This window comes from Ceratosolen solmsi, unplaced genomic scaffold (genome assembly GCF_000503995.2).
Source record: "Ceratosolen solmsi marchali unplaced genomic scaffold, CerSol_1.0 scaffold14, whole genome shotgun sequence".
Classification (NCBI taxonomy): Eukaryota; Metazoa; Arthropoda; class Insecta; order Hymenoptera; family Agaonidae; genus Ceratosolen; species Ceratosolen solmsi.
This window is the reverse complement of record NW_011948420.1, coordinates 1928004-1940318: the sequence shown is the minus strand read 5'-3', so window position 1 is coordinate 1940318 and position 12315 is coordinate 1928004. Positions and strand designations below refer to the sequence as shown.

Below are 12315 nucleotides of genomic sequence, written 5' to 3'. Positions count from 1 at the left end.
GAATATTGGAACCGAAAGCATTCTAAGTCATGAAACTACATACTTCCGTTTAATAGATGTTTTTCTATAGATATCGTAGTAGATCACAAACTGAAATTCGATCACGAGTTATACATTTAAAACGAGGCGGTTTAGTCTCCATTATTCTGTACCGTATTATTTTATTACTTCAATAAAGGCTAATTTGACAACAACTTTAACTTTCAACTGTCTATACAAAGTGTATATATATTTAACAGTATTAATTACAAAAATATCTTTACATTTAATAAATAAGTTTTATATTTTATTATAACAACTCAAATGTTCAATATTATTGTCAAACAACAAACATAGTTTTTTAAATCTCATATTAACGTGTTTCAAGATATTATATTGTTAGTATTTATTATATTGTTATATCAAAATTCAATTATATGAAAATAATATAAATGATATAAAAATAAAATTTTAATTAATCAATCCAATTAGTTACGTTAATAGCTCTGGGCTCTTATAGATTTAATATTCAATTTAGGGGAATAGTAATAAAATATTACTATTATCAAGTATCACAAATCCAAAGATTACCTATTGATTGTACCACTACTGAAATTTTACTCAAAGTGAAGCTATATGGTCACTTTCATTTAAATTATTAATACTAGTATAAATAGGTAACATTTTGCAATATAAAATTGAATGAAATTTGAAGAATTTACCTATCAACGAGTTTATTATAATAAACTTATTATAATGAATTTTTGAAAAATTGAGTTTATAATTTTTTCTTCGAAATTGTAAATGTTTCTTTAATTTTTTAGTAACATCATAATTGAATAAAATTGTATAAGTTTGATAGATAAGGAATTAAAAATTATAAGCAGAATACAGACATATTAAAAATATATACAATTTTTTTCCAATTAAGTTAAAAAATTTATATTTTAAATTTTATTTTTAAGATCCTTCCTTCATTCTCAATTTTTCGTAACTCTTATTATTATAATGTTGATAACTATGCGATAGTTCTTCGTATTTATTTTATTTCTTTTAGTATACAAATCACATTGTATATATAAATATTAAAATTATAATCATATTTACATAGCAATTTAAAAAAGATTAAGTTTACGTCCAACTAAATTTAACTTCTGAATAAGAAAATTGTATCAATTCTGTGATATGATGAGACACAAATAACAAAATAAATACAAATAATAAGTCGATTATTTCATATTGCCAAAATGGAAATTAATCGATACATCGAATTTCGTTATTTTTGTTTTCTTCATGATTATTTTCTCGTACTAAAACATTTTAACAAAACCAGAATTTGTTATAAAGTATACAGAAAATAAAGAAATTAACAATATCTATAGGATGCATCCTTAAACTTTATTAATAAGCGAATAGTTCAGAACTTTCTATTATTACTATAATTTGGCGTTTTTCTTATTTATTCTCTTTGATCTTAAAAGTAATAGAGAAAATAAACAATCCTAAACTGTAAAATGAAAGTAATATAAATATTATAAATTCTACTATTTCAATTGTATTTGTAATAAATGTTCGAAGTTAAATATTAGATAAAATAGCTATAGTTAGACTTGAAATTAAAATAACCGACAAGAAAGAATAATTCTTACCACTATCAAACAAGAGAAAAAAAAGAAACATTCATTTTCGATAATAGTTATGTAATTAAGCAATAGTTATATAAATAATAACCAATCAGTTTAAAAATATATACCAATTTAAAATACAGGTACAAGTATTTTTAACCATAAATGTGGACTTTTAGTTTTACCTGCATTAAATATTGGTTATATATTTTATGTATTATCTGCGACAATAATAATAATAATAATAATAATAATAATATTAATAATAAGTGTAAGAATAAGAATACGAATAAGAATAATAAGAATAAGAATACAAATAGGATTAATAAGAATAATATATTCCCGTACTTTATTAATGCGTAAAGACCAATATGCTTACTACTAAGTAAAAATAGATGCTTTTACTAACGCATTATACTAGTCGACACCTCTGTCTAACTGTTTCTTTCGTGTTGTAAAAAATATAAGAACGTGTTTGGTAATACTATAGAAATACTCATATTTAGGTTAGAAATACAAATAAACAAAATAATTTTCAATTCCTTTTTATTAATTACTGCGATAAAATAAAAATTTGCATAATGTTTAGACCTGGAGCAACTCCTATTGTAGTTTTAAGTAAGTATTGAAAAAAGAATAATCATTTGTTTAAATATAATTATTTATATAATATATTTTAGGCCAAAATACAAAACGTGATTCAGGCCGAAAAGTTCAAAAAGAAAATATTCAAGCCGGAAAGGTAGGTTTAATTCTCCGTTTAAAAAGTTTTAAAGTTTTTTTTTATTAAACAACTTCAGAAAATGTGTATAGAAAAATGCATGATAGATCTTTAATGTGCAAAAATGTAATTATATATAAATATATATATGTATATATATATTACATTAAATCAATTATGTTGATATTTAAGGTAACAAATATTTGAATTTGAATATCAATAACAATTATGTTAGAGAATTTGATTATTTTATACATTTACTTACATATTTATTTATAATAATTAGATATGTATATATATACAAATGATTTTATGTTAAAAAATTATAATTTAGTTTTTCATTCATACATTAACATTCAATAGATTAATATCATAAATATTTAAAAAATTTTCTAATATTAGTTTACTTTTTTTTTATCCAGTTAAATGTCTTATTCTAACGTTTTTCCATTTTTATATATTTATATTCCTTTCAATTTTATATATTTTTTTTTTTATGTGTAATGATTTGCTATATTTCATATGATTTAATACAATACTTATTTATTCGTTTCAAAATTTAATATAGGTAGCCTTCTTGGAATTTGAGAACACTTAAAATATATAAAAGTTTATACAAAGATATTTAATATATTACACATTTATTAATATATTTAATTAATAATTTTTAATTATAATTATTGAAAGAATTTATATATCCAATTTTTTATTTCTTATTCCAAATTTTTAACTATCACCAATATTTATTCTTTTGTTTTTGTATAATATTAAAAAACTTAATATCCTTTTTATTAATTTTTCTGTTCATGAATTATTTTATCAATTAAACAAAATTTATTTACCTATAATTTATGAATGATACATTCAAATCGAGAGGTTTTTACAAGAAAAAAACTTGATTTTTAATTCGAAAAATTCAATTTATAATTTTTATACACCTTTTGTATAATTCATTTTTTATATCATTAATTACTATGACTTAGTATATTCTATTAATAATTTTATCAAAACTCTAAATAAAATTATTTATTTTATAATGTAAAAAGTAACTAATAATAATGTGATAATTATGTAATATAATAACAATAGATTGACAAAATAGTTTCATCTATATAAAATACATTTATATTTAAAATTTTTTATTTTTTTTAACACAATTTAAACACAGTTTGTATATATATGTTTATTAATTTAATTATATGAAAATACATATTTTATTATGTACAGACCATTGCTGATGTTATTAGAACATGTTTGGGACCACAAGCAATGTTAAAAATGTTAATGGATCCAATGGGTGGAATAGTGATGACTAATGATGGTAATGCAATTTTACGTGAAATAACCCTTCAACATCCTGCTGGAAAATCAATGATTGAAATAGCTAGAACACAAGATGAAGAAGTTGGTGATGGAACCACTTCTGTAATAGTATTAGCTGGTGAAATGTTGGCAAATGCTGAACCATTTTTAGAACAGGGCCTACATCCCACTACTGTCATCAAAGCTTATAAACAAGCACTTGAAGATATGATATCAATATTAAATGAAAATCTAAGTATAGAACTTGATTGCAATGACAAAAATAAGCTTGCTGAAGTGGTCCAATCTTGTATTGGAACAAAGTTCCTTGGACGTTGGTCCTATTTAGCATGTGAAATAGCATTAGAAGCAGTTCAGACAATAATAATGAAGCAGAATGGTTATCAAGAGATTGATATTAAACGATATGTAAAGGTATTGTCACTTTAAGTTTAGCTATCCACATTTATGTGTAAGTAATTTTAATGATAGTAAATAGGCATCAGAGAATAAGTAGTACTTTGTATAAACTAATTTCTTCATGTACATTAAATTTTAATATATATTTATCTACAAAAAATAATATTAATTTATACTATATATGTTGTATTGAAAAATTTGTTTCTTCATTTGTTTCAGTATAAGTTTATCAATTCAAAGAATAAAAAATAAGAGAAATACAACTAAACTATATAATTTCATTTAAACAAAAATTTTTCTTAATACTTTTTACTCTTTATTTATTATTTTTATTAAATTGTTTGTCAATATTTTTTTAAAATATTTTATATTTTCAAATTTAATCTAAAATCCTCTAAAATTTTTACATAGTTTTTTTTTTTTATATATACTGATTAGAATAATTTAAAAAAATTTGAAATATTTTTAACATTTTATATCCAAAATTTCCAGTTTGAGAACTTCATAATTTATTTTACATTTTGCCTAATACAATAGTATTTATTCATATATTTCATAACCATTTTATTTTTAAAATTAACATAAATTGTATTATTTCAAATTGTCTTTAGGCAAATGGATTTTATCAATTTAAAACGATAATATGCCATAGAAATAAAGTAGCAATATCTTTGCTTCTATGAAAATTCAATTTATGAAATAAAAATAATTTAACATTAATTTAGCTTAACAAATTTAAATTTATTTAATTCTTAAATTTATTTAATTTAAGGAGCAATTTAAAATGAAATCCATGTTTTATTTAGATTTTAAACAAAATCTATAATTATATGTACATATATTTATGCTTGTTAGTGACTTATCAAGGATTTTCATCATTCTGGGTAGGGAGATAGGGGAGAAGATATGATATCTAAACATTAGGAAACTATAGAAATTGTAATGTTTATAAAAAAATATTTACTAATTTAGTAATTAATATTATGCACTTCAGAATTTTGCGGTTAAGTTGGACTAAATTTTTCTTTAAATATAATTTATAAATTTAATTATAGAATAATACATATATATACAACTATATACAGTTTTTTTTAATTTTTTGAAAATTTATGTCCAAGTATTTAATAAAAATTTAAAAATAATAATGTGATATAAAAAATAATGTTTATTAACAAATTATTTTTTCAAATAATTTTTTTAGGTGGAGAAGCTCCCTGGTGCAGCCATTGAAGATAGTTGCGTACTGAAAGGAATTATGCTAAATAAAGATGTAACTCATCCAAAAATGAGACGTTTTATTAAAAATCCACGTATAGTTCTTTTGGATTGTCCATTAGAATATAAAAAAGGAGAATCACAAACAAATATTGAAATTTTAAAAGAAACTGATTTCACAAGAATATTAGAGATTGAAGAAGAATACATTAAAAAAATTTGCTATAATATTATTTTGGTAAAACCGGATGTTGTTTTTACTGAAAAAGGAATCTCAGACTTAGCACAGCATTATTTATTAAAAGCTGGAATTTCCGCTATTCGTAGAGTTAGAAAAAGTGATAATAATAGAATAGCTAGAGCTTGCAATGCAACAATTGTTAATCGAACTGAGGAATTACAAGAAAGTCATGTTGGAACCGGTGCTGGAGTATTTGAGATTAAAAAAATTGGTGATGATTATTTTTGTTATATTGCTGAATGTATAAATCCTAAAGCGTGCACCATTATTTTAAGAGGCGCAAGCAAAGATATTTTAAATGAATCAGAAAGAAATATACAAGATGCTCTTCATGTTGCTAAAAATTTACTGTCAGAACCTAAACTTGTTCCAGGTAAATATGTATGTTTTAAACATTTACATTGCTAGTTGAATTTTATGTGAATTTTATTTTAAATTTGATATTTCATACTTTAGAGAAAATATATTTTGATCCTAAATTTCATTATATTTTCATAATTATAAAAAATATAAAATTATTAATATTATTATATGTGTTGTTAAAAAATTATTGATAAACTATTTCTACATAGTTATGTAAACAATTATTTGAAAATTATATGGTTTATTATTTTAATATATTGTTTAAAGAGTGATACATTTTATTATCGTTATGCTCATTATATTAATTATAATAAACATATATATTGTAACTTTATAACTTATATTGACTATTAAAGATCAGTCATTTCGCCAGTGGCAAAATAAAACTGAACAATTTAGTTACTAGTTCTATAAAAAGAATGAGATCATAATTATTTTAATATAAATCGTATATACATAACATAAAATTTTCATACTGTCTGAAACACAGACATCATACATAAGCATATAATATATGTATGAATGATGACATTTTTAATGATATAACACGATTAATTTGATTTATTGAATTGAATAAATCAGAAATTAAATTAAAATTGATATTAAAATGATTTAATAATAAAACATACATTGAAATTAAGGCTGCTAATTGAAGTATTTATTTATTCATTGCCTATCGTGTACATTATTTATATCATCAGTCAACACAACTAAGGAACACTGATTTTTATCTATTCACAGGCTTAATTGTTTAAATAATTATAGATAAAGTTAAATAAAGTTATAAATAAAGCTTTTAAACGTGGTTTTTATGGTAAATTTTCTCTCTTTGATATAAATAAGTATACTGATGAATAAATTTTACATTTCAGTAAAATTGTCATTTTTTTGAAAAGTATATGTTTGTGTATAGTTCATTTTAGTTATAGAAAATTTAGCCATAGTAATAAAATCATACTTTACATTACAGAAAATTCCGTTTCATAAATTATTTTACAAACTTTATCCATTTTCGAATAGGAATAATAATTGAATTTTCAATACAATAGTCGTTTCTATAATTTAATATTTATTTCTTTACAATTTGTCTTTATGCTCTTGAGTTTCAAGTACTAAATCTTCTAATTTGTGTAGAATGTTGCTGTTAGTATAACACTTGTTCTAATAATGTTCAATATTAGTTACTATAATATATTATTACAAAAAACATTCACAAATTATCATCCATTATTATTGGACTATTCTTGGAAGTATATGAGACTTTCTAATTATTATGCAGCCACTATCTGCGCTTATGTAACTATCTGTTTATAGGTGTGAAAAATCAAATAATATTTTTTTGATATAAGTGATTAAATTATTAGTACAATTTTTCCTTATTTTGTTTATACATACTATTTTGAATTAATAGGCTTATCTAATACTGTAAAGAATTGTTAAAAAAAAATTAAACATCAGTTGTTAGGTGTAATGAAAAAGATCTCATAATGAGAATTTTATAAAATATAAGAAGTAATTACCATAATCCTATTTTTCAAAAGAAACAATATATTTCATTTACAATTAATTTAAGTATTCGTTGCAGTTTATACTAATTGAAACAAAAATATTATTTATACACATAAACTTTATTATTTGTTATTTATAATTTATAATTTTTCAATTAATTATTTTTTATTAATTTTCAGCTAATATTTAGAAAAAAGCAACTAAAATAAAATTTTAATATATAATTTATGAAGTAACATCACTTGTTTCTGAAATTATAGTACGATAATTGCATTCATCATTCATCATAATTGCAGTCATTCAAATATTTTAGAAATATTGTATATTATATGAGTTTAACTAATTTATTGGTTGTAACTTTATATTAATATCAATAATTAGTAGAAAAATATTATGAACGTTATTCCTACATGTTTTATATTGTAATCTTACTGCAATAATATTGTGAAATTCAAAATAATTAACTTTATAACTTAAAATATATTTATTTCTTGAAGTATGAGCTTGAATAGAGCCGTTATGAAGCTTTGATAAAATATATCAACAACAATATATCAGAATAAGTGATTGATAAAGAGAGAAAAAAAGTGTGAGATAACTGTATGGAAAGAATATATCCGATCGGCCTTTGTTTAAAACGACTTTAATGCAGTAGAGTTTTCTTAGAGATTATTGTCTCTGTAATTTTAACGTTGATAGTATTAGAGATGATATGAATTATTAACCATTTTTTTCGGATTACAAAACGATAAGAAAAAATTTTGAACACATAATTTATTTATATTCAAAAACAAAATTGAAAATTCTTTAATCATGAAATTAGAAAAATCTCATAATTATATATGAAATAAAAGAATTTCTATACCACGCTGCATATCTTTTAGCTTCAGTTTTTTCAATTTTTAAAAATATTTTTTTTTTTTTTTTTGAAAAAAAAAACTAAAAAGATAAATAAAAAGCGAACCTTTAATACATACATATATATTTATTTAATACTTATAATTTAAATGTTTTCGAGATTATATTAAGATTGATTAATAAATACATATGTGTATAAATATAAATAAGAATTAACATTTTGAAATTTATTATAAATAGGCGGTGGAGCGGTTGAAATGGCCGTATCTCACATTCTCAACGAAAAGGCTGCTGGTCTTGCTGGAGTTGAACAATGGCCATATAAAGCAGTAGCTCAAGCTTTGGAAGTAATTCCGAGAACCTTAGCTCAAAATTGTGGTGCTAACACAGTTCGAACTATGACTGCACTGAGAGCAAAGCACGCCACTGGAGGTGTAACATGGGGTATCAATGGTCAAACTGGACATTTAGTCGATATGAAACAGCATGGTATTTGGGAACCAGTTGTGGTAAAACTTCAAACTTACAAGACTGCAATTGAAACGGCAATACTTTTATTACGAATTGATGATATAGTTTCTGGAAGTAAAAAGAAACAGTCAGAAGATAATTTACAATCGACACATGTTTCTAATGAATCTATAAAAGAATAATAAATAAAAGTTAAATTTTATACGATTTCAATGAATAATTGTATTTGTTTTAATAAAAACTTGCCTCGTTTAAATACATTTATGTATTCTATATATTATTGAATGTACTTATGAATAAAATTGAAATTTCCTTGATTTGAAAATATTATATAAAACTGTTAATTATACCATTATTTATCGTATTATTGTATTTACCTATATAAATATTATAAAATTTAATATAAGATTAAAGTACAAATCAATGAATGGAGAAACTTATTAAGCTGTTATTTAATAACTTTAAATGGAAATTAAAGGTCAATTATAACTAAACTGACGAATATTAATATTTACTATAAAAATGTTTTTCTAAATAAAAGATTTTTAAAAATGTAGAATAAATATTTATAAAATATATGAATTTTAAAAAGTTTAAAGACGAAAATTGAGCAAAAAATAAAGAAAATATTTTCACAGCCTTACACTTAAAAATAATTATACTATGTACAATTGAATAAAGGGTAAAAGAAATGCTTAATAAAAGAGAAGGCAGTGAAACGTAAAAGGATATAATTTTAATTAAATACCAAAGTTCGTTTTATTCGTAGATTGAATATGTACATTTTATTTGAAAAATGAATAAAAAAATTAATTTCTAGAACCGACTTAAGTTTAATGAAAAAAATGTAAAACAATTCGTTTATATTTTAACAAAACAAAAATTCAATTTTATAAAATAAATAGACCTTGCCTTATATATTGGTGTGAATAGTTTAATTTTCTATTAACTGCAGGTCTATATTATATTATGAATGAGAATAAAAACAAAAAAAAATTAAATTAGATAATAGAGTATTTAAATATTTATATGTTACAAACGAACAATGAAACATAGCAAATTTTTCTCACATCTGTAGTAATTGGTTGTCCTAAACAGAAGACAATATTTTTTTACAAGTAAAAATCATGATAATAAAAAAATTTTTCTTTGTTATTCTCACAGCATTAATCAAATGAAGTATAAGTATTAAATAGAATTAGTATAAAATGTAAATATTCATATAGTAGTAACAAATTATAATACTGAAAGTAATTAAAATTTTCATATATATATATATATATATTGATGAATATGCATATCTTATACATTATGGTAGTATATATGAATAAATATGAACCATTGTGCCAATTAGATGAGTAAAGGAATAGTCAATATTGAAGAACATTTATATATAATCATGAAATATTTCTATTTTGGCAATGAACTTATTGAAGCAGTACAAGAATAAAAAAATTTTTAATTTTTTAAATTTAAATAAAATCCATTTAAATATATAATTTACATATTTATATTAGAATTATATTTAAATATAAATAAATATAATATATATAAATAGATAATTAAAAATAATTTGTTTATGAATAATAAAAACATAGATTGTACTATTGATATATGCTTGATACTACTATGAGCGTATGCAATCAGATTTAAGATGAACCTTTCAGTGACGTTTATCGTATGAAATCTAAGCTATATATATTACATTGATTATATATCATGTTTGAAGATAAAAGTAAAACATTACATTATTCCTTTGGAGAACATTTTATTATATTATAATCACAAATAAAAATCATAAGCACCTTAATAGAGTGGAAAAATACGTTTTTAGAATTTTCTTAAATACCGTCAAACAATATAATTTTATCAATTGTACGAAAAAAATGAAAATAAGAAAATAATAAGTTACATTATTACATACCGTTATAATCTATATATGTATATATAATAGACTTGTAAATTATATCAAATAAATATATACTATTTTACTCTAAATAATAACGAAATAAAAAAGCATAATCATCAATAGTTTTATACTATAATCTGTATTTATTAAATGTAATTAAAATTTTCATTTTTATAAATTTCAAATATATTTTATTTGTTATATGTAATACAAATCAACAAAAGAAATAAATTTGTTCTTCAAAAAATATATCCTATTATTATTATTATTATTAAAACTTATTGGTGTATATGCCTAAAGTTTTGATTATGTAAATTTGATAATAATTTTGTCCGTATTGTCATTCAATAAATACCAAATTGCTTAAAACTGAAAAATGTGTCTTTCATTCTATTGACAATAATTAAGGAACATAAATAGTGCTTCTAATGGATGCGTGTGCAAGAAGAGGTTTTTACCCTACCGAATGCTGTAATTTCAATATAGAATAATTTTCAAAGTAAATTAAAATCAGTATTTATTGTTAAGGAAATAAAAAATCTTTTTTTTTTGAATCGATAATTTTTAAATATATGAATTTTATACATTTTTTTATTAAACTTAAATTAAAATCATATAAGAATGCATATATAATTTTTACTCATATATTAGTAAATTGTTTATTAAAAAATGCTAATTTGATTAATGTTTTTATTTGTAATTAAAATAAATTTTTTTACATAATATTTCGTAAAGACCTTACACTTTGTTTGCGCATGCCTAAAAGGTGTACTGTTAAGTGAAAAAGGTTATAAATAATCTTGCATTGTTTACATAATATGGTTATTTTTGTTATTTAAAAATTTATATATTATGTCAATTACAAAATAATGTTTCAACCTTCTTTCATCATAAATTTCAACTGAAATTTTTATTATAAATATGGATTATTAAATATTCTGAACGATTGACAAAAGATTATTTTATGGGTGAATTTTCTTGATTTTAATATAAAGAATAACAATGAATTTTTATTTACCTAAACCAATTTATGTGATATTACGTAATTATAATGCTCCTAGAACAATTAAAAATTTTAATTTGTACAATGAAAAATCAACCATAACCAAATTTCATAAAAATATCTCAAACAGTTATAATATATTTCAAAGATCTGCAAAAAAATATGTAAGAATTATTTTTATATTTATTATATAATTTTTAATATTAAAAATTATAATATAACACATGTTAAGTTTTTTAATTTTTTTATATGAAAATTAAATTTATGTTAGTATTGATATTATTAAAAATATGTTTATATATAATGTTAATATGAAATTTTGATTTCAATATTACATTTTTAATAGTAGTTTGGAAAATTATATTAAAGTATAATATTTAACAACAACAAAATAATGTAATTACCAAAAGCTCAGTTAATTAATTTATTAGGGTTTATTATATAAAGTTGAATCAATGTATATTCACACAGTGTCTGATAGAGTAAATGTAAAATCTTTTTTATATAAACTGTATCTTTGTAGATGATATATATGATTAATTAATTTTATTGTATTACATTGATGATTCTTTAGAATATATGAGTCATAATATTGTATGTATTATTTTTCAGAATATTTTAAACTTTTGGTAAGCCATATTAATATTTTAGCATTATATAATATTAAAAATCTATTTAGTTTTTTACAATCAGTAAATA

General features: G+C 21.0%; 1 protein-coding gene across 1 annotated transcript; it reads left to right on the top strand.

Moving 5' to 3' along the window:
- The first annotated feature begins 2008 nt into the window (after positions 1–2008).
- CCT3 (chaperonin containing TCP1 subunit 3) lies at positions 2009–8911 on the top strand. The gene is made up of 5 exons (XM_011497965.1): positions 2009–2222; positions 2285–2346; positions 3553–4062; positions 5249–5876; positions 8474–8911. The coding sequence occupies exons 1-5, from the start codon at positions 2186–2188 to the stop codon at positions 8884–8886; spliced, it is 1650 nt and encodes a 549-aa protein (XP_011496267.1). The 5' UTR covers positions 2009–2185; the 3' UTR covers positions 8887–8911.
- The last annotated feature ends 3404 nt before the right edge of the window (positions 8912–12315 follow it).